Raw genomic sequence first — 24498 nt, 5'->3', positions numbered from 1 at the left:
AAAAAGAGATAAAGGATGCAATTAATGAAGTAAAGGCCTCAATTCAAAGCACAAACAACCGATTAGACCACATGGAGAACAGAATCTCGCTCTTAGAAGATGAGCAATCCAAAAATGAATGCATAGTTTCTAATCTAGAAAAAGATATCCAACAGCAGGAATCTGACATTGAAGAAATATGGGCCCATCTTAAGAGAGCTAACCTAAGAATAATTGGAATAGAGGAGGGAAAAGAAAGTGATACCAAAGGGATCAACAATCTCTTCAAGGAAGTAATAGCAGAAAATTTTCCAAATATAGAGCAAGAGGTTGATACACAGATCCAGGAAACTTATAGAACTCCCTTTAGACAGGATCGGAGAAGAGGATCCCCACGCCATATAATTGTCAAAATGACCAATGTGGAAGCCAAGCAGAGAATCTTAAAGGCAACAAAAACAAAGGGCCAAGTGACATTCAGAGGCAAACCAATTAGAATCACTCCAGACTTCCCAAACCAAGTCATGAGAGCCAGAAGGGCTTGGAGTAACATATTCCAAACTCTGAAAGAAAACAACTTCCAGCCAAAAATTTCCTACCCAGCAAAACTTTCTATCAAATTAGATGGAAAAATAAGAAGCTTCCATGACAAACAGAAACTGAAGGAATTTATGTCTTCAAAACCAGCGCTAGAGAAAATACTCAAAGATATTAACTACAAAGAAGAAATAGGTAACACACACCAGAACCAGAGAAACAAGAATTTCCATCCAATAGTCAACTAAGATTGGTTATCTGTGGAGATTCATTACTTATGTTAGTCTTTTACCTATCTCTAAGTTGTATTGTTTGCCTTTATTGTTGTTAATTTTTAGGATTTCTAGTTGGAATATTAATATACCTTCAGATATAGCATTTGGAAATATTTTATCCAATTCTATTAGTAACTTTTAACTCTGTTTACATTGTCTTTGGATATACAATATTTTCTTTTATTTTTTAGGGAGTTTGTATATTCTTCTGTTGCCTGTGCCATTGAAATCATATCCAAGAAATCACTGCCAATTTCAATGTTGTGAGGTTTTATGACCCAGATTTTCTCCTAAAAGTTTATAGTCTTAAGATTTATATTTAGGTCTTTTATCTATTTTGAGTTAATACTTGTATATGGGATTAGGTAAAGGTCCAATTTTATTCTTTTCCATGTAATTATTATTTTTCAACAATATTTAGTTAAAAGATTATTATTTCCACCACCAAATGTTCGTGGAAACCTTGTCAAAAATAACTTGACAATATAGGGAAGAATTTAGCTCTAGGCTTGTATTTAACTCCAATGGTCTATATATCTGCCTTTAGAACAGTACTACACTGTTTCAGTTATTGTAGCTTTATATGGTTTGAAATCAGAAAATATATATCTGCTAGCTTTGTTCTTTTTCAAGATCGTTTTGGGTATCTAGAATTCATATTCCATATTAGGATAGATTTTTTTCTGAAAAATAAATATATAAATATATGATAGTTTCACCTAAAAAAACAGAAAAAATATGCTCTAGTAAGAAAGAAAGCAAAAAGAAATATTGAAATGCTATCTTTAAATCATCAAACGCTTGGTATCAGACAAATGAAACTGTTATGTGAGATTATCATTTTTAATTTTGGATAAATTGCTATAATACTAGATGTCAACCACTAAGCCAAGCATGGGAAGGAGGGATGGGGAGAGAATGGGGTGGGGATCGGGTGGGGGCTGACTGGGCGATGTGTGCATGTATGTCTACAAAAGTTTGTATCCCACTATGATGTATGAATACAGTGCACCAATAAAATAAAATTAAAAAAAATAAAAAATAAAAAAATAAAAAGAATGAAGTGTGCAAAAAAAAAATAAATAAAAAAATAAAAAGTATAAAGTAAGGCTGCGAGGTTAAATAACCTACCCAAGTTTCAAAATGATCTGACTCACAAGCTCATTATCATTACTAAAAGACACTTAAAATGTTAAGATACTGGCTGTAAATGAAGGATGACTGAACTATAATTGCGCAGTAATCATCAACCGACACTTGTGAGAAAGCTCTGGATCACAATGACCATGGAATAGGCACTTTCTCAGGCAATCTGATCTTTAGTTTCATCAGCTACACATCAGATCAGCACCAAATCTCCCCCTACTTGGGAGGGGAACAAATGGGAGAGAGAGAGTGAAATGCTAGCTAACGCCACTTCCGGACACAGTTGAGACGCAACAGTAATGTTAGTGTCTAGTATACTCTGGTGTCTTTTCCCTCCCAAACAGCAAGGAGCAAGGGCCTATGGAATCCCAACTCTAAAATCTGGCCAATTATTTGATAGTTTACTTATTTGCATAATAAAGGTAATAAACATGGGTTCTTGTCAGAAAAGCCCCATGCCTACACAACACTGACGTCAACAGCACCAACACCAACAGCATTAATTCTCAACAGAAACCTGCAAAGCCCCTGCACGCCTGGTGATGACGGCAGCACCTACCCTGAGTGGGAAGTGTAAAGGCCGGCGGTAAGGCTGGAAGCCGACGGGGCCGCCCTGCTGCAGGATGGCCTGGTGGGCCGCGTGCAGGCCTTCCCCCACCACAGGAGCAGCATTGTTGTTCCGAGCATGCTGGTTGTTGTTGACCTGCTGGTTTGCACTGTTCTCATTTTCTTCCTGGTCTCCCAATAGATAAGAATGGAGATCCCTGTGCAAAAATTGTATCAGTGAAAACCTCATTTCAGGTTAGAAGACAGGCAGACAGAACTTATTTTCTTAATATTTCCTATGGGCAGAAAATACAGGTGTAGAATGTGAACAGAGCACAATACCTCAGTATGGTCTACATGTTGGTGTCTGCTTCAAACTAAGTCTGCATTTAACATTAACTTGTAGAATACATCCCAAATTCAACCTATTTTATATTTTTTCTGCTAATGTCTGAGAGAAAAAAAATGTACAAGATATTCTAAATGAGGTTCTTGAGGGGGAAAGAACATTTCTTCTTTCCAGATGCTGACTATTGTGACATGCTGCTCAGTACAAATCAGTTAAATTACAATGAGACCTAGAGAGAAGCCACTGAAGAGGAGGCGTTCAGTCACATAAAAGTGAATCCACATCCCATCAAGCACCTATATATAGGATGCCAAATATTTGCTGAAAAAAACTTTTAAATCACAAATACTTAATGAGTTAATGCAACACACAACTGTACCATTGAGAAACCAAATTTATAAGCGCCCATTTACCAGGTTACAATCTCTAAAATAGATGTAAACTACCTTTTATTTTTAAGAAAAATTTTTTTTAAATAAGAAGGGCAAGTTAATTTGTTTTTAATACACTAACGTTTTATCTTGTATAATGTCATGAAAACCTGGACCAGCAGCAAACCTCCAACAGAAGAATCTGTAACACAGATTCTCCATAAATGGAATGATAAAAACATAAAACTTTAGAACTCTTAGAAAGTATTCCATACACCTGTAGAAAAAGCGACTATTAAGTACATCTAATTTTTCTGGACTGCAGCATGGCACTCGCTTTTCTCATACAGCTTACAGAACAGACACAAAGGACGCACAGGCCCGGGCGGGCTGCCCATACTCACAGCAAGTAGCCGGCGGTAACAGTCCAGGCCCGCACAAGCCCCTTCAGCCACTGCCTCGTGTGCCCCTGTTCAAGCAAGGCTGGCAAGACGACCTGGAGCAGCAGCAGCTCAAGGGACAGTTCGCTCACTGGAGCATCACTAAAATAATTATAAGAGCCACGGTTCAGAATATGAATTCCATTTTCTATTGTAATTACAAAGTATTTGCTGGGATTAAAACCAAACTCAAGGAGCCAACTGAACTCCCGGTTTTAATTCTCTCCTCTGTCTTCTCTCAAACTCAGTGAGGCTCTCCTCCCACCTCCCCTTTTGTTCTGGTAGGGCCTGCAAGGCCTAGGAGGTCAGGCTTGCTTCTCACCTTGGTATATCAGTGGCAAGTCACACAGCTGCTCACCTCTACCCCTTGTGATTATTTCCTATCCTCAAATGGCTTCCTTCCAAGACCCTTCATTTTCCTTCCTCTCTCCAACCTAGAACACTGAAGGGCTGGCCCCCATGCTCCGCCCTCTCTTCTGCCATATGTATCTGTTCATGCGACAAATGTGACCCTCCTGTGACTTGGATTAAACCTTTCTGAACATTTCCTTCTAATGCTGAGACATCTTCTCTAACTCCTAACTCGTGTATCCAAAGTGCCAACTCAATGTTCCTCGGGGACGTGTACTTAATTGTGTTCAGTGTCAAATTCCCAGCCCTCCCTTTTAATTCTGCTCTCCCCAGCTCATCTTCTTGGTGCCGACTCCCTTCTTGACACCTCGCACTCAGCCAAGAACCCTGCTGACTGTTGCTAACCTGCTCTGGTCCTGACAGCCTCTCAGCCTCGTGGCTACGTCCTGCACCCCTGCCATCCTCGAGGCTAACCAGGACCAGGCAACCATCCTCTACTGCTTCCTGCTTCTCATCTGACCACCCCAGCTCAGTCTCTTCTCTTCCTAGCAGCCAGAGTAATCCTCTAACTTTTAATGGTTCCCGCCAGGGAGAGCCACAGCTCAGCACAGCCGACTAGGCTCTCAGCTTCCATAAGCTCGCTAACCTCATGGTCAGTTACTTTGTCCTCGCCCTTCTCTACAGACAAGCAGGCCTCCTGCTGCTTCTCAAACACACCTGGGTGTGCCTGCACCTGCTGGACCTGAAAGGGCACTCCACCTTCAGGGACCTGGAGGGTTCACCCCTTTAAGCCCCTTCAAGGCTTCCCTCAAGTATCCCCTTTCTCAGGTCTCCACTAGTCTACTCTCTAAACTGCAAACCCATCCAGCTATTTTATTTATTTATTTATTTAATATTTATTTATTTTTACAGTACTAGGGATGGAACCCAGAGATATTCTACCCTCAAGTGACACCCCCAGCCCTATTTTTTATTCTTTATTTTGAAACAGGGTCTCACTGATTTGCAAAGAGCCTCGTTAGCTGAGGCTGTCCTCAAACTGTGATCCTCCTGTCTCAGCTTTCCGAATGCTGGAATTACAAGCGTGCGCCACCACGCCAGGCTCCCTAACCTTTTAATTTTAAACAATCATGTTCCTGAGCAAGGAACTAAGGCCCAAATAAAAAGTTTCTAAGCCGTTAATGGTGGCATGCACTTGTAATCCCAGTACTTGCGAGGCTGAGACAGGAAGATCACAGGTTCGCAGCCAGCCTCAGCTACTTAGTGAGGCCCTCTACAAATTAGTGAGACCGTCTCAAAATAAAGAACGAAAAAACAGGGCTAGAGGTGTAGCTCAGAGGTAGAATGCCCCTGGGTTCCATCCCCAGTACCACAAAAAACAGTTATTTCTACTATCATGTATAAAATTAGTTATTTATAAAATAATGTAGCATGTTATAAAAAAAAAAGTTAAAGGAGAAAAGGATGATTTACTCTGGTTAGGGAAAATAAAACTTTTATGTAGATATTTTGAGAATATTAAAAGCCTGGCGGGCAAACATGGAGAGAGAAAGACTCATTGTAAACAAGAGAGGCAAGGGGCAGGGAGGACTCTGACGGACCCAGTGGTGGGAGAGAGAGGAAACGAGTCAGAGGGCGCCGGCATGAGATGCTGGAGTAAGGCAGCATGGCGCGGCGGCTCTGTGCTAAGCATTTATCACGTACACTATGGAGGACATGCTGAACTCTCAAAGTGAGGACTTATTCTCCCAAATTTTCCCAAAATCTAGAGGCAAGCCAGGCATGGTGGTGCACGACTAAATCCCAGTACTCGGGAGACTGGGACAAGAGGACTTCAGGGTTGCGGCCAGCTTTAGGAACTTAACGAGGTCCTGTGCAACTTTGTGAGATTCTTTTTCCAAAACAAACAAACAAACAAACAAACAAACAAACAAACAAAATAGGACTGGGAGCACAGCTTGGAGGTAGAATGCCCCATGTTCAATCCCCAAAGTAGACAGAGAAATAAATTCAAGGAAGCAGTCCAATTTGCTCACAAATGGGATGACACAAATCACTGAAAATGGTAATAAATGAAGGTAGCAGAGATCAGGATTCCCAGCAACTTAAAATCTTAAACTAGGAAGCCGGGTGTGGTGGGCACGCTTGTCATCCCTGCGCTGGGGAGGCGGAGACAGGAGGGTCACGCAGGTGCGAAGCCAGCCTCAGCTACTGAGTGAGGCTCTCAGCAACTCAATGAGACCCTGTTTCCAAATAAAGTATCAAATAGGTCTGGGAGTATAGCCCGGTAGAAAAGTCCCTGGGGTCCACCCCCAGTACCACCATAAACAAACAAACAAACAAACAAACCAGGGGGGGAAATCCATGTTCCACACGCAAGCCTTGCTGCCTCGTTTCCATCCCTAAGTGAACACACAGCTTTGGCTTCGCTCCCGAGGATGTGCTTTGTCAATTTAAAGATAATGTTACTAATACACTCGAATTAGGGCTACTAAAACACTTCAGTGCTGATCGAATGCACACTCTACAAAAAAATAAGTTTTCCTGTGCAAATATAACTGCTAAAGGTTTTGTAATCTAGAATGTGGCAAAACGTAATTGTCAGGTGTGTTCCAATATCTATACAAAATTAATGTGGTTTTTTGGGGGGTTTTTTGGTGGTACTGAGGATAGAACCCTTCTACCTCTGGGCTACACTCCCAGACCTATTTTTATACTTTTTTATTTGGAAACAGGGTCTCTTAAGCCAGCGAGGCTGGCTTTGAACCTGCGCGATCCTCCTGTCTCTGCCTCCGAAGCGCAGGCATTACAAGTGTGCGCCACCACACTCCGCCAAAATGAATGTTTTAAATGTTTAATGTAATCTGAACATCCATTCCCTAACAGTGACAAATTATCACAATTCTAAATTTCAGAAACTTACCTGTAGAGCATGACATTGTAGGGAAGAAAATTAGGCAGCAGACTCTTAATTATACGTATGGGAAGCCAAAGCATCAGGAGGACAATGGAGCCAAAGACAATCTGCAGCGAGAGACGGGCACAGCATCACTGCGAGAGCCCAGCGCTCCCCGTGGGACAGGCAACTTCTGAACACTCCACCCACCGCGGCCAGGCCTGGCCCCTCCCAGGGCCCGGGTCTGCTCTACCATCATCCTTAGGTCACTCTATGTAAACATGCAAAAGCGTTCTGCCGGGGCTGCTCCCTGAAAGGCCTACATAATCTCCAAGCCATGGAGGAGAGAGCTACAATTTACAACAGAGGAACTCATTGCAGAACTGCCTGCAACTAACTAAGCTGCCTGTAACCTCCTGAAACATGGAATGTTAATGGCTATAAAGGCTCCAAAGAACACACTATTACTTTTGGAATTTTATTTTTTTTTAAAACTTAGACTCAGCCAAGTCGTTCTTGGTTCCAGATAGGGAAGAAACTTTGATATGCTTCTATGAAGCGTTGAATTTAGAGGCCAATACCAAGACTCCACTGCTTCAGGACAAATTAAATGTAATTCTGACATCCAAACTGGCCACCAATTATACTACCACGGAAATAGAAGGTATCTTCCTTTTAGGAAACAAATTACCAATGAAGTAGCTGACAATTAGCGTTCACAGGCTTAAATAATTGTAAGTTACTCGATATACTCATCAGCCTTCCTGATCCAAAAAAGACAACAAAACAAACAAACCACAGAAACAACAACAGAACGGTCGCTCACCACTGATAAAATGAACCTCCGGAGATGCCTGTAAATGGGCAAGTGGATCATTTCCTGTACTGGGTTAAAATCTGGATCATTCAAATTCCTCAGAAACCACAGAACACCAGGCCGAAGTACCTGCAAATATATATTAAGTGTTGCAGATAAAACCAACAAGGTTTTCGGACTCCTTATATTCAGAGAAAAATAAGCTCCTCAAATTATTCTGGCGTTTAAAATGGGTCCCAGAAAAATTCGTATCGTTTTCCTTGGGAAAGAAGTTCCTTAGCCATAATCTCTATGAAAACTACCCTGGTGACTTATAACCTGTGGTGCTTTAATCATTCACTGGGGAAAACTAAAATTCAGAGTCCAATGTATCATGCAATCTAGCCCTCTGAGATAAGAGACACATCAGTACTCTGGACTGTTAATGTGTCTCCTGGTCAAAGGGCTGTGCTGCAATTTAGAAGTGTCCTAAAAAGAAGATCTGGCTCCCAACTCACACTTCCCCAGGGGAGTTATTTGAAGAAAACCTGCAGCTGGGTATGGTGACGCACTTGTACTCCCAGTACTCGGGAAGCTGAGGCAGGAGGACAGCAGGTTTGCAGCCAGCCTCAGCCACTTAGTGAGGCCCTCCCCGCAACTTAGTGAGACCCTGTTTCAAAATAAAGAAAAAAAATATTGGACTGGAGATGTAGATGAACCTCTGGAATTTTATTTATAGGGGTTCAATCCCTAGTACCACACATATGAAAAAAAAAAAAAGAACCGTGCAGCCTCTGAGCATCTCATCCTATTATCTGTATCTTTCCCCCCTTCTGCATGGAATCATCACACAAGAGGCTATGACGAGGGGTAATGGGACTAGGAATTATTCCTGCAGGATGCAAACTCCAGGAGTTACCCTGCGCAAAGCATCTAATCTGCGTAAACCTCTGCTTCTCCATCTACAAACGGGGGGTTACGATATATGAGCTCTACATTTCTGATTAACTTCCAAATGTTATTATTCTGTACCAACAAAAATCTACCACATAAGTTACAAAACTTCTATCACTGCTTATTATTAAACTTACATCACTTAACAATGAAGAATTCACATATAGTTTTTTAGAAACACATTACTATGCTTGCATTAGTCTTGAGCACGGTTTCAAAGCATAGAAGCTTTCACTGTATGACGGGGATGCCCAGCCGCTTTCCTCCTCCAGTCTCTCACAGGCCAAGCACAGGGAGAGCAGAGCTCAGCTGTGCTTTAGGGTTCCACTCCCGCTGGACCTGTCGGCCTGCTCCCCTGGGCCTGCACCCCACTGCACCAGTGTGAACAGGACTCACGCTTTTGTTTCTAATGCCCCAGCATACAACACAGAACCTGGCACTTTGCTTGCAGTGTATACTAATTAAATGCTAAAGTGCTTTCCTTGTCTTTAAACCAGCAAGGACCAGTTTTTTTTTTTTTTTTTTTTTTTTGGGTGATACTGGAAATGGAACCCAGGGGCATTCTACCTTTGAGCTACACCCCCAGCCCTATTTTTTACTCATTATTTTGAAACAGAGTCTCACTGAGTTGCAAAGGGCCTCACTAAGTAGCTGGGGCTGTCCTCAAACTGTGATCCTTCTGTCTCAACCTCCCAAACCCTAGAGTTACAAGTGGCGCCACCACGCCTGGCTAAGAATCAGATTCTGAACCTAGGGTTGGTTAAAGGTACACTGACAAAAAAAAGTGAACTGGAATCATAAACCGAAATTGTAAAGGACCCTCACTGTAACCCTGTTACGTAAGGTGCCTGTTTCAAAACCATTTTACATATTTGACTCTACAAAACTCTTACTTTTGGAGTTATTTCCAAAATTACATTTCCTTGAATGAAGTCTGAGACAATTCTGTATCACACAAAAGCCCTAAAAATTTATATTAGAGGATGGATATACCAAATAAAACAAGTATTTTTTCGGTCTAATCACCTTTACATCTCATGACCTGTTAATACTTGACAAACCACTGAAGAATTTAAGGCAATCAAGCCAAACTCCCCGAGTTATTCCCTCTTGGAATGGCACGCAATGTGGGCGTTAGGAAGAAACCATAGCCTCTGAGGCATGGCTGGCGGTATAAAGTAAAGCACAAATGCATAAACATCAGCACCTCCGTAGGCCTTACCTCTCTCAGTAAGAGAATGAAGGAGGCGAAGTAGAACACATACACCATTCCTACAAGCCAGTGCAGAAACATGGTAGTGCCTGGAGCCGACTGAAAGCTCAGTTCTCGATCTTTCAGAGTAGCATCAAACATTTCCTACGCCAAAACAGAGCAGGTGAGAGAGCTGTACCACGTACACTTGCCAGGTCAGCCCCACCTCGTCAGAAGTGAGTAGGGCACTGTGTACGGAACGCATGTTCTGGGACTGCGGTTTCCTTAATGCCACTTCAGTGTCACAGGACCATGTATGACGTAAGACTTTCTTTGAAACATAAAAAGTGACAAATCAATTGGTGAATAAGAGCTTTACTAACAGTGTTAACTATACAAAGACTATTTCTTTTAAATCAGTGTTTAAGACTTCCTTCTTGGTTACAGGTCTGCATTCATGAGAACGCATTAACAGTAAAAGGGTAAATGTTAATCTCAGAACCAAAATCATCTTCTCACATATAAAACAGTTTGGAAACCCATAAGCTGATGATCACTAATAGCCAATAAAGGTAATAATCAAGACTGAGCATCTCAGTTAAAATAAACAGTCGGCCTTACTATGAAACTTAGGAGAGCAATGTGAGCGAGAAGTCCCCCGGTTACTGGAGTGCCAGTCACAGCACTCAAGCCAAGACGCCCAAGGAGAAGGAGCAGCACGAGGGCAGAGGAGGCAAGGGGAGCCCACAGCACTGCTCCCGTCACCGCGGAGCCGCCCGGCGCCCGGGGCACACGTTCAGCATCAATAAGCAAACTCTCAAGTGCTTACTTTTAAAAGGAACTAATCCTAAAGATTTTTTTTCTTAAAGCCTTGAAATTGTGTGATAATATGATAATAAATCCCCAACTCACCAGAGAGCAGATATCCAGCCACCAGCCACAAATAAGAGGGAACACTCCAATTTCTACCACCACCAACAAAGAGACCTTAAGTAAAAAGAAAGGTCATCAATACCGTCCAAACGTAGAAGAAACCATCGCCAGTTTTAACTTCCAACAAGAATTACCTTAACAACAATATAGCACACTCCGAGCAGCCGACGAGACCGATGGAATTTAACAAGAGTTGCCAAGCCCTGCAAAGCCCAGTCAAGGAAAACCTGAGCATCTATACAATGAAACATAACCATTTAGATTATGCTAAATTTTCTTTCTCTCTCTCTCTTTCTATCCCCCCACTCCCGTGGTATTGGGGCTTGAATCCAGGTACATTCTACCTCCAAGCTATATGCCCAGCCCTTTTTATTTTTCTATTTTGAAACAGAGTCTCACTAAATTGCTGAGGCTGGCCTCTCACCTACAATCCTCCTGTCTCAGCCTCCCATGTATTAGGATTACAAATGAGCAACATTAAATAATCTTGAGAGTTAATTTATTCTACATTTTGTCCACATTCACCCTTACTACACATATACTATAACTTTTACTAAGATAACAAAGGAAGAGAAAGTAGTTTTGTTATTAATGAGAACTCTTTGGTATGAACACTACTATACACCCAACTTGTTCATTAAAGGATACATGACAAATTATCAGCGTGATCGCCAACAGTATATATCCGACTATGGTTGTGATTAGGCCTTCAAAATGAGATGCTTGGACCTGGAAATAAAACATAAATAGATTGTAACTTTACAACACGGCCTATACCCAGCCCTGTCACTGCACTAAGCCGTTCAAAGGACACAAAGTGAGCTCTCTAGGCAACACCTAACTAGAAGACTAAAACCCCCTTCGCCTGACACTTCTGCGAGCTGGACCTTCCCATATAGGGGCAGCGGTTCCACGTTACTAAAGGACGAAGAGAAATGAAAGAGTAACACTTCACCCAAGGGCTCTAAAAAATAGTAGAGTGAATAAAATTTGACAAAAATAAGAGCACTGTAATACCACAAAAAATCTCTCCTCTCCCTCTAAGGCGGACTTGCTCCAGGCTGAAGCAGTATCGTGCTCAAGACCCCACTATCCCAGACTGCTAATCTCTTAACCACTGGTTTCCCATCACTGCTAGTGCGGTTGAATTCCCCTTGCGCTCCAAGTCTGCTGCAGAGAACAGGGGTTTGGAAAATAACAAACAACACTAATCTGCAACTTCTTGGTTCTTGAGTTTTAGGTATCAAGTGGCAATAGTTTGGAAAAGTCAAAATTCATCAAAACATTTATCTGAACCTTTCAAGTGCTTGCATGCAACTAGTGAGAATTAAAAACACGTCTCAAATATTGGGCTGTTTCCAAAAGCAATACACACAGAAAAATCTCAGTCAACTTTTCCTAAGAAGACTAAGTCTTCCTAGGATCCTGAGAAAGGAGTACTAACGAATCCAAATACGTATCTATAGCTAGAAAATAATAAAAAGATATTAAAACAATTTTTTTTGTTATTGGGGATTGAGCCCAGAGGCTTCTACCTCCAAACTATACTGTCTTATTTTTTATTTTCAAACAGTCTCACGAGGTAGCTGAGAGTCTTCCCATATTGCTGAGGCTGTCCTCAATCGTGCAACCCTCCTATTTCAGCCTCCCAAATACTGGGATTACAGGTATACTGGGTGCCTCCACACCCAGCTAAGATGTCAAATTTAACCGCATTCTTCAGAAAACCCTGCAGAGCTCATCATCTCATGACAATCTATCCACTTTTGAAAACTGGCCAACATACTTTTACTTTGCCAGGCCCACCCCGGGGAAGACAGTACATTCAGGACCTCACAGTTCCTGTTAGCTGGCAACGCGGCCTACATGAGCCACTGTGAGCTTTAGAAGACAAGGAGCCCACGATAGCCAACTTTTCCTTCGCACAGAGCAGAGTGACAAAGTAACTCTTCAGACTGGCATTACTTACTCAAAAAATATCATATTTGGGGTAATTAACAAGAGTAAGTTCTGTGAAAGTATACTCACATGTTCTTCAAATCCCAAACCAACAAGAGAGAAATGACCAATGTGGTAAGGGCAAAAGGCTAAAAGGGAGGGAAAGAGAAATGAAAACTGCAGCACTAAAACAGCGAACACTCCTAGTGTAACCCCACTAAAAGGAGCCAGGGCTTCTTCAAGAAAATAAGGTTCCAGAATGGGACCAAAAGTGCACTGCACCTGGGACATTCTCTATGCCCAGAGAACAAAGTCATCAAGGTCTACAGGACACAGAGCCATTGTGAAGAGGGTATCACAGGCTCCTTAAGGAAGGATTAATATGAAAAACAGAAACTAATGAGCAAAATGAGTGGGAACAAACCGAGCTCACTCAAATCCACGAGCTCATAATGCTCAAAAATAAAGCCTAGAATAACAACCACAAAAGAAAAACCAGCAACGCCACACTTTAGAAGCGGTTAATGCAGATTCCTTATTAAAGGTAAAATTTTGAATATTGGCTGGTTTTTCTTGAGCAATATAATTTAGGTTAACTAAACTGTCCCAGTTGATAATAATTCTTCTTTACTGAAAAGCCAACCAATAAATGTTAAAAAAAAAGTGACATAATTTAAAAGTCACTATTTTGTAACGCCTAATAAGTAATTCAGGCAAAGAATATTGAGGGCTAATAAAATCACTAGTTGGAAGGATGATGGACCACTGTACATTCACATACTAAAATATCACCCACCAGATAATTGTCTCACAGTAAAGGAAAACATTAAACCTATGACTAGAGGTTCAGGTCGACGTCCCCTGAATGATAAAAATCTATAATCCAACATCCTATAGCTCCTTATATGTGGTATTAATGAGCAAACTGTGATCAAATAATGTATTGAGCCTGGGATCTGATTTTGCCTTTAAATCTGATATCTGATTTGTGAAAACTCTGAAAGATAAAGAATGAGCAGAGAGGACACCCAGGGAGCCACTGGACAGACACAGACCTGGCACATGACAAAGGGCAGTGACCTGTTCTCATCAACAGAGCCGGGCCAATGTGGAGGTGGAGGGAGCAGAGCGCGCCACACTACAGGGACTGAGGTCCTAAGTCTTTTTTCTGTGTGTGAGACTTGGGGTGGGACCCAGGGGCATCCTACCTCTGAGCTACCCCCAGCTCTATTTATTCTTTTACTTTGAGACAGGGTCGTACTAAGCTGCAGAGAGCCTCACTAAGTTGCTGAGGCTGATAACGAGCCCACGATCCTCCTCACTCTGCCTCCCAGGTACTGGGTTCCGAGTGGTGCCGCCACACCTGGCTGAGCCGTAAGTCTTAAAAGCAGCATGTGCGGGTTATTTGGATCTTCACTCAAGCCAACTGTAATATGATATTCACGGGAACAATCTGGGTCTTAGTTTTAGTTATTTTGTCTCTATGTGGTGCTGGGACTTGAATCCAGGGGCATTCTATTTCTGAGCTATCCTACCAGCCCTTTTTATTTATTTTTTGTTTGTTTGTTTTCGAAACAGGGTCTCGCTAGGTTGCTGCGTCTTCCTACATTGCTGAGGCTGACCATAAAAACACAAAAGCATAAGCACAACTTACCAAACACAAGAATGAACAGTGTATTTAAAGACACCACCCAGAAGACGTGCTCCTAAAGGAGAAGAGCATGCAGTCAGTTCACATCCAGGGCAATGGTGGGCCTGAACTCGGGAGCTCCACCTCCAAGCTACTCCCCGGCCCTTTTGTCTTTTTGTTTTGAAACAGGGTCTCACTAGGTTGCTGAGAGTCTGACTGTACTGCTGAAGTTGGTCTCAAATCTGTGATCCTCCTGTCTCAGCTTCCCAAGGTATTGTGTCACCACGCCCAGCCAATTCACATTTGATTAATGTTTATTTTTCAGTATTGGGAATGGAACCCAGGAGCATTCTACCTCTGAGCTACCCCTCCAGCCCTATTTATTATTATTATTATTATTATTATTATTATTATTATTATTATTATTATGTTAGACAGGCTGTCACTAAGCTGTGTGAGGGCCTCACTAAGTAGTTGCGGCTGGCTGCAAACCTGTGATCCCTCTATCTCAGCCTAAGTACTGAAATTACAGGTATGTGCACCATACCTACTCCACTAACTTAGCAATACCTTGGTGGTAAAAATAACTAGGACTGGACTCTTCACTTCATAACTGAAATTGTAATGTGGAATTATATACAACTTTTCATTCTTCATTAGATTAACTCATAAAAGACTAGTAAAATTTGAGGATCACAATATTACATGCAGAAAAAAAAAAATTAATTTATAAACATTTTCTTTGAAGGAATTAAGAATCCATCACAACCTACAGATTTTCACAAATAACACATTTCATTTAAATTGAATGGCACTGAAATATTCCAAATTAATTCCCAACATTATACTAGTGTAAGTGCAGAGTACTTCCTTTAGTGGCCATTCTTTTCATGGTTTCAGTGGTGTCACTACTGCTTGGCAACCTCTCCTCTGAGAGACGGGCTTCATCTTCTAAGGTCCCTCCTCGCCCTGTGGTACCTGGCTTGCTGTTTCCATCTCAGAACTACAATTCACTAAGCCTCTGATGACTTCCAAATAACCGCCATCCATCTAGTCATCCCGTCACATCACCCCACGTTTGCTAGCTCCTTGGTAAGGATGAGTGAGCTGCAGCAAACAGCAGGAGCCCAAGGTCAGGATGCGGCTCTCACCGTGAAAACACACAAAGCTGCTTTGCTTGCGCTGGTACAGGCAACAAACACTCCAAGACTGAACTTTAAGGAAGGTCAAGTTATTTTAACACCATTAACTTTGGAATTCATTTTCTTTTGGAAAAATCAAATATTGAATGACTTCCTTTTAAAACAGTAGTACATTCACACTTCTCCGGTATCTTCAACATAAAAAATATGCTTCCTTAAAATAGGAAACAATCATAAACCAAAGGGCAAGCCGGGAGTGGTGGTACACGCTTGTAATCCCAGCATTTGGGAGGCTGAGAAAGGAGGCTCAAGGTTCGAAGACAGCCTCAGCTACTGAGTGAGGCCCTTGTGAGACCCTGTTTCAAAATAAAGAATAAAAAATAGGGCTGGGGGTATAGCTTGGAGGTAGAAAGCCCCGGGTTCCATCCCCAGTACCACAAGAAAAAAAAGGGGGGGGGGCATTCTGACTTTCAGTATAAAAAGCATACGCTGTAAATCTCAAGTGTGTCACTAAAACAACTCACAATTCTGTTATTAAAAATAGCTTTACTTGAGCTGGGCGTGGTGGCACAAGTCTGTAATCCCAGTACTTGGGAGGCTGAGACAGGAGGATCACAGGTTCGCAGCCAGCCTCAGCAACTTACAGCGAAGCCCTTAGCAGCTTTGAGAGACCCTATTTCAATAAGACTGGAGGTGTAGTCAGAAGTAGCATGCCACTGGGTTCAAATACCAGTATCACACAAAAAAAATAAATAAAAGTTTTACTTACCAGAAAAACTAATGATCCATCAAGTCCTAGCATCTAAAATATAATCATATGCATTAACTCAAAATGCAACAGGATATTATACTTTTAAGAAAAAGGTTCATTTTTCTTTCAGTATCTTTAAACATAGTTCTCATCCATTACTTTCCAATACAACCAAATCATTTTCAAAATGTAAAAAAAAAGTGTTTATAAGAAATTTATAGTTGGGGGTCTCCTTGTATTTATTCTGAATCATATGAATGTGTCTAAGAAAAAAAGACCTCAACGTGGTTCTCATTCTTACATTATATAGCCATTCAAGACTTCAAGACAGAACTATGGTTTTTCCAACTGATGTGTGAAAATTCTATTTAGATTTAAATTGTAATTACTTTTTCAGAGGTTTACACTTATAGGTGAAACAATGCTTGAATGGAACAATGTTTGTCTTATAGGCCAGAAGACAAAAACACTCATCAGTGTCAGTATTTTTACCAAACAGTACCATTTTATGTAGAAATTAAGTGCAGATAACTGTTTTCATCAAATTTAACCATAATACTAGTGTATATATCTAAACAGGCCCCATTTTAATACATACTTTAGAACTAACAACCAGGAGGCATAATAGAAAGAGGTCTTACTCTTTCCCATGTAAGCTCTTCTGCAGCTCGGTCCCATTCCAAAGCATTCCAGTTCATGTCATCTGGAAATTTAACAACATATTAAGATTACTGATGAAACTGAATTCCAAACAATAAAATTCCCTCTTATTGCTGTTATTGTTATAAGCTGTTGAGAAGCTAAGCCACATTTAAAAAATTTCCACACTAAGTATCTGCACATTACACAATATTATCTAAAATAAGGTAATCATGAGCCTGGCGTGGTGGCGCATGCTTGTAATCCCAGTGCTTGGGAGGCTGGGACAGAAGGATCGCACAGGTTCAAAACCAGCCTCAGTAAGTAGTGAGGCTCTCAGCAACATAGTGAGACTCTGTTTCCAAATAAAATATAAAATAGGTCTTGGAGTGTAGCCCAGAGGTAGAAGGCCCCTGGGTTCCATCCCTAGTATCACAAAAAAAAAAAAGAAGAAAAAGAAAGGAAAGGAAAGGAAAAGAGAGCGAGGGAGAGCGAGAGAGCGAGAGAGAGAGAGAGAAGGAAAATAAGGTGGTCATACACCACAGTAAGTGCTAGAAAGGAAATCAAGTTATGTGAAAGAGAAACTGAGCAGCTCTTAGGAATAAATGTGGTGGATCTGAGAAAATGAAGGAAGTCTGGGAATGAGAGCTTTCTCAGTAAAGAGAAAGGCAGTGAGAGGATGCAAGGCGACGGGGATCACGTCAGGTGAGGGGACCTGGGGCCTGAGCCTCACTTCATTCTTCAGGATGGCGGAAAAGCCCCGAAACACTCAGCAGGAGAGTAAGATGAACCACGTAGGGTAAGAATGGAAAGAGGAAGCCAGGCGTGGTGGTGCACGCATGTAATCCCAGCGCTTGGGAGGCTGAGACAGGAGGATCGCACAGGTTCAAAGCCAGCCTCAGCTACTGAGTGAGGCTCTCAGCAACTTAGTGAGACCCTGTTTCCAAATAAAATATAAAATATGGTCTGCGAGTATAGCCAGAAGTAGAAAGGCACCTTCAGAGTGACCTATACGACACTTAGCACAATGTGTACTCCTAGACCAGAACCTCCACGTAGATGGGCATCTGGTGCTTTTCACACTCTTTACTTGGTATCTTAACCTTAAACCAAGATCAAAGAGACACCGAGATAGTCAGCATGTCAAGTGGACCAGAGACAGCGCAGTGCTTGGCACTCTCCAGAGGGAGGGGGGGCAGTGAGCCAGGATGATGCCTGATCCAGTGTTGGGCCTTATTTTACAATCTGGAGTTCATGCTGTGAAAAAGTAAAAAATTGGTTTCTTTAGGTGGTGCCTGACCTACAGCATACATACACTTCAAAAATTCTTTTTCAATTTTAAAAGGTGCATGACTCAATGAAAAATGGAGAGAAAAGCAAATGAGTAAAACAAATGCTGTTAAAAAGAGATGATCTATTCCAACTTAAATGGTTTTCTTCTCCTACCCTTTCTATAAAAAGCCTTGTAAAGAAGGATTAGAAAACACAAAATGTTCCCTACTTCTTTGTGTGTGTGTGTGTGTGTGTGTGTGTGTGTGTGTGTGTGTGTGTGTGTGTGTAACCCCAGAGATTAGACCCAGGGACATTTCAGCTGAGCTATCCTCCCAGCACTATTTTCATTTTTATTCTGAAACAGGGTTTCACTAAGTTGTTGAGGCTCTAAGCTGCTCTAGGCCTTGAACCTGTGATACTTCTGTCTCAGCCTCACAAACACTGAGACTGCAGGCATGCGCCACCATGCCAAGCTCCGACTTTATTGGGTGTTTTGGTTTTGTTTTGTTTTTGTGTGGTACTGAGGGTGGAACCCAGGGGCTTTCTACCTCCGGGCTACACTCCCAGACCTATTTTACATTTGGAAACAGGGTATCACTAAGTTGCTGAGAGCCTCACTAAGTAGCCGAGGCTGGCTTCCAACTTGTGCGATCCTCCTGTCTCAGCCTCCCCAGCGCGGGGATTACAAGCGTGCGCCACCATGTCCAGCTTCAGACCCTACTTTAAAATGTGAACACCGGTCCTTTCTTCCTCAAGGCAAGCTGGCAATGGATTCGTGATCCTGAAGAAGAGCGAGGCACAGTGGCGCTCACCCTGGGCTCCGTTGTTAGCATCTGCTGCATCCTCCACGCCTGCATCGTCCTCCTCCTCGTTGTCCTCCTCCTCCTCCTCCGCCTGATCCTCCTGCACCTCAGGGTTCTCCCCCACCACTGCATTTTCAGCTGGAGGGTTGGCAGGCTGATCCGCAGCAACATTTTCTGCGCCATTTCCTCCTGCTGGAGCCTAAAATGACAGAAAAGCCCAGAAATTTGGCTAATTGTCTCAGTTTTGCTCTACTTCTAAACTGCACTCTCCCTGATAGCAAATACAGCCCTACAAAGATTAAAAATAAACACTTTTGAAAAATCTTTTTTTTTTCCTTCAAAGTCATTCTGAATGCACCTGATTCGGGGTCAACTTGACTTGTAAGAGCACAGTTTAAATAGAGATTAACGTTTCACAAAGCATTACAAAAAATGGGCTTTAAAATCTGATTATCTTGATCATTCTGTAATCCTTTCTTGTAAGACTTCAGTCTCTTATCTTTACTGACTGCCTTAGGATAAAAATACCTTCTTTAAAAACTTTACATATAGCTGGGCAAGGCGGTGCATACTTATAATCCCAATACTTGGGAGGCTGAGACAGGGAGATCACAGATTCAAGGACAGCATCAGCAAGTAGTGAGATTTTCATCAACCTAGCAAGACCCTGTTTCAAAATAAAAATATAATAGGGCTGGGGGTATAGTTCGGATGTAGAATGTCCCTGGTTTCAATCCTCAGTGCCAAAAATAAATAAAGCTATATATATATATATATATATATATATATATATATATATATATATATAGCTTAATTTTCTATACTCTCTTAAACACTTGAAGAAATTCCTAATCTCTACTCAGTAAGTAAGACTGTGCTTGTGGACTTTTACTTGTTACCAAAAGGCAAAGATATAAGCCCAGAGTGGTGGTGCACACTTGTAATCCCAGCATTTGGGCGTCTGAGACAGGAGGATCACGGTTTGCAGCCAGCTTCAGCTATGTAGTGAGGTTCTTTGCAACTGAGTGAGACCCTGTTTCAAAATAAAGAATAAAATATAAGGCTGAGGATGGAGCTTGGAGGCAGCATACCTCCAGGTTCCATTCCCAGTCCTGAGGGGGAAAAAAAAGGCAAAGATATAACTGTAGTTAATGTGTGTGTGTTAGAGACTGAACCTCTAGCCCCTTGCTGAGGGTTCTCACGGAGTAGCAGAGACTGGCTTCCAATCTGTAATCCTTCCGTCTCCGCCTCTCAAGTACTGGGATTACTGTGCCACCATTCCCAGCTAGTAGTTAATTATAAATTGTTAAAGTACAGCTCCCAGCCAAGTGTGGTGCTTATGCCTGCAACTGGTGATGTGGGAGGCTGAGCCAAGAGGACTACAAGTCTTGAAATAAAATGAAAAGTGATGGGGCTCTGAGGTGGAAGGCTCACATAGCACGTGTGGGGGTCTTGGGTTCAATCTTCAGTGCCACAAAATTCCCCAAAATTTAATTGAGTATCCTAAAACACAGCTGCATTAAATGCTTCAAAATATAACATACCCTGATAAAAATAGTGCCATTCTGCCTATTTACTTTTCAAAGAAGGTGTAATTTTTAGAAGAAATGAACTGGCAGACTCATGAAATCAACTTACATGCTGAAAAAAGCAGACAGTGCTAATAACAAAAATTAAGGTGTCAATTTCACTGAGTGTTTATAGCTAATTTCTCAAAATAAAATTGTATAAAGTGTAAACTAGTATCAATTAACTAATCTGTGACATTTTCAGCACCATAACTTCTCAGCAAGCAGGACACTAAAAATTATTTCATCTATCCCTTTTTTGTGTAACCAGGGCCTCATTATGTTGCTCGGACTGGCCTCAAATTCATCAGCGTCCTGAGCAGCTAAGACTACAGGCTTGTGCCACATTGCCCAGCTTTCTCCTTAATTCTTAACACCTCTGGCAAATATCCGTGCAACTAACCATGCCATCACTCATAAGGGAAAATAAAGCTACACAGCAGTGCTGTAAACAGCACTCTAGTTTTTCTCTTTCTGGAATCCTTCTAACGTGGGAGGAAAGATGAGACGCATCCGTATGAAGACATGGATAAAGAGCAGGGCGGCCTCCTCGACGCTTCTTCGGCTGATGGCAGAAACATCCCCGTGAGCTAGATCTAAACTCCAGGCCTCATCAGGCTAGTTAGCAAAGACAATGAAAGAGCCTTTCAGACTCTCTTGCATCCAAAAATAATAATAATTCCAGTTACATCGTAGCAGAGCTCAGGAAGACCTGGAGGAGAGTGCATTTGTTAACTATGAATAAAGTCCACAATGATGAAAGGAAAGAGCAGGGTAGAACACCCTCTACCGCTGTTATCAACCTAGCAAGTAAATTAAGAGGCAAAGGAACAAAAGTATTCTTTACACTTTTCCCATTTCTCTTAAATTTCCCCCAAACCCCTCCACTGTCTTTTTCTAAAATGGCAAAAGAACAATTGGGAAGCATGTGTGGGCTGAGGATTCTGCTGTCAGTTTCCACGTTCTCCTCGAGTAAGGTCAGCTTCCGAGTGGGGTACCTCATTCTGGTGGTGGCCAGCGGCATTGAAGGGCGGGGCGGCGTGCTCCAACCAAATCGGCGCTCCTCCGTGGACTATCTGCTCTCGCAGCCACACCAGGCTGATGAACGCACACAGCGTGCATGTCACCACAAAACAACCCTGCAGACAATCCGCCAACAAGTTTTCCCTATTAAAAAGAAATTATGTAAAATTACTCTAAAGAACACTTGTCAAAACAGCCAGAAAAATAAATCATATTTGGGGGAAGAAATCAGTTTCTCAAAACAAGAATTATTCAGAATGAGGGTACGATTCTATCTTATACAGTGACTAATACAGATTTGTGTTATATATATTTGATGTTAGAATAGTCATAAAATAGCATCAGGACTATAAATCAATTAACTATCCACACCCTATTCTTCTAACATGGCAAAGAAACATGAAGTCAGCAAATAAGGCAGCCGAACAACTGACAAAGGCCAAGCATTACATTTATATCACTTACCAAAGGTGAGTAACTGTCCGGCCCTTACAAAACATTTCCCTATCCTTACTTTAAACACAAGTTTGAAAACTTGAGCCCATACCCAAGTCCATACAAACTAACAGAATCAGCAAGTCGTTAAAGTGCTGAAGCTCCCCCACAGATAGGCCTATACAGTAAAGAATGAGAGGTATTCAGTATGCCATGTACAGGACGTTAAAAAAGTCTACGATACATTTACTAGAAATTCACTTAAAAATAGGTCTGAGGATATAGCCTAGAGGTAGAAGGATCCTGGGCTCCATCCCAGTACTATACAAACACACGAAAATTAATCTCAACATATGAACATAATAGTATATACACCAAACTACATGACAGCCTACTCTCAAACTGTGATAACCTATTTGACAGTCATCCTGCCTTTATAAATCAGTCCTATAGAATGGCTGATTTAAAAGAAACACTGCTGCCAGGCGTGGTGGCGCACACTTGTAATCCCAGCATTCGGGAGGCTGAGACTGGAGGATCACGGTTCGCGGACAGCCTCAGCTACTTAGTGAGACCCTGTTTCAAATTAAAGAATAAAAGAACTAGGGCAGGGGGTATAGCTCGGAAGTCAAATGCTCCCGGGTTCCATCCCCAGACCCGCAAAAAAAAAAAAAAAAAAAAAAAAAGAAACACTGCTTATGTGGATCAAATACTTCTACTGTGGTTATAACTACTAGGATAAGCATTAAATTATTATCCTTAGCCTGAAAAAGAATGACCAAATTATAATAAAAACACTAAGAAGAAATATCAGCGCATCGTTTCCATTGCACAGCCTTGTCGCGCAGGTCCATACTCACGTTGAGAGCATGTCTAGCGGCAGTGTCAGTAGTGAGCTCACAGAGCCAGTAAACAAGCACTTGTAGATGCGGCCTGCGGAAAGGGGCACGGCACAATTAACATCATGAACACACAGAGTTGGTCAAGAAAGCAGTTAAAATGGAACACCGTGAATGTCACCCAAGTTAAACATTTAGTCTTTAGACCTGAGTCTCTAAACACTGCATTAAAAAAAAAATGGCTAAGCACAAAAATAGTGACTAAAGAATACATGTTATACAGTAATATTTAGTGCAAAGAATCTTTCTGAACTTGGTTGTTTTTACTGAATGAGCTTAGTCGTTTGAAAAGGAAAAATAAAAATAATCTAAAGATCACCAAAACTGTAATATGGAGAGTTTTTTTCATCCAGAATTTTAAAAGTCATTAATCTGTTCATAAAATAAAAGGTTTCAATTTTGGAGGTACACATTTGAAATGAAGGAGATTCTTCAGTACAGTGTATGCTCCAACGCTCTGAACAGCAACCTGGCAACCAAGTTTTAGAAAGCACAGACTCAAGGGTCCTCAAGTAGGCAGTATCTAGCCACGAAGAGAAAAGAAGTATGAAGGAATGCACTGTCATCCCTTATCCTCTTAGTAAAGGGAGGATGTCTTAGTTGGAAAGGCAGAATTCTACAGACAGAATGAGTAACAGACTACAGCTTTGGAAATGGGCTAGGGAAAATGCCAAGATTTTCTCTGAAGCCAGTACTTGGATATTAGTTTAAGCATTCCTTATGGCCTTATGCCAGAAATTTTCAGTGACATCAATGGCTGCTTTTAATGCCAAGTCCAAATGGAAGGGTAGGAAAAGGGTTTCTGTAATGGGAATAATTATATATATATATATATATATATATATATATATATATATAGTACATTGAGAACAAATAGGCCTGCAGCAAAGTAAAAGTGACCAATGTCAGCAGATGGGAAAATGGGTTCATAAGCAACAGGCCTCCTTACAACATAATGCTGTGGATCCATTAAAACTGTAAGGTAGCATTACAGGTGCTACATGGAAAGACAGCAGGACACACAGCTACGTTAGAGAGGTAAGCTAGAGAATGTGTATTATGAGATATGAATTTTACATACACATGTATGTATATGTCAGAGCAGAAACCAAGCTTGTGAAGTGTGTTACCACGCTCCTCGAAGGCCTTACTTACTTTGGCTATTTAATCTACTACTTTCAGAGAGGCATGCTGGTCTTCCCCTGCTTATATCAAAGTTCTAGTTTTTATTTTTATTTATTTTATTTTTTTTTTTTTTTGCGGGCCTGGGAATGAAACCCAGGGGCATTTGACCTCCAAGCTACACCCCCTGCCCTATTTTTTATTCTATTTTGAAACTGGGTCTCACTGAGTTGCAACGAGCCTCACTAAGTAGGTGAGGCTGTCTGCGAACCGCGATCCTCCAGGTCTCAGCCTCCCGAATGCTGGGATTACAAGCGTGCGCCACCACGCCCGGCTTTCAAAGTTCTAGTTTTTAGTATGTAAAAGTTTTGACTTTATTCTCTCAGTGAACGATACCTTTTATGGACATGCAGTGAAAGGCTTTGGCCAACTTCATGGTATGATGCTTTTAATCCTGAGTCTGGCAGCCGTACGGCTCCTGCTTTTGTTAGCATCCAGAGCAAGGGGCTCC

At 41.6% G+C, this 24498-nt stretch overlaps 1 protein-coding gene across 1 annotated transcript in view; it reads right to left on the bottom strand.

Moving 5' to 3' along the window:
• MARCHF6 (membrane associated ring-CH-type finger 6) overlaps positions 1–24498 on the bottom strand; it is a gene marked incomplete at both ends in the record, with an annotated part of 70545 nt that overhangs the window by 16227 nt on the left and 29820 nt on the right. The window contains 15 exon segments of the mRNA XM_080698529.1: positions 2497–2701; positions 3608–3745; positions 6918–7018; positions 7717–7836; positions 9863–9997; positions 10745–10819; positions 10900–10968; positions 11414–11494; positions 12794–12852; positions 14358–14409; positions 16245–16277; positions 16868–16929; positions 18950–19139; positions 21507–21675; positions 22827–22899. Coding sequence (XP_080554655.1) covers positions 2497–2701; positions 3608–3745; positions 6918–7018; positions 7717–7836; positions 9863–9997; positions 10745–10819; positions 10900–10968; positions 11414–11494; positions 12794–12852; positions 14358–14409; positions 16245–16277; positions 16868–16929; positions 18950–19139; positions 21507–21675; positions 22827–22899 — 1562 coding nt within the window.

This window comes from Muscardinus avellanarius, assembly GCF_963383645.1.
Source record: "Muscardinus avellanarius genome assembly, chromosome: 1".
NCBI lineage: Eukaryota > Metazoa > Chordata > Mammalia > Rodentia > Gliridae > Muscardinus > Muscardinus avellanarius.
Note: the sequence above shows the minus strand (reverse complement) of the source record. Positions and strands in the feature narration are given on the sequence as shown.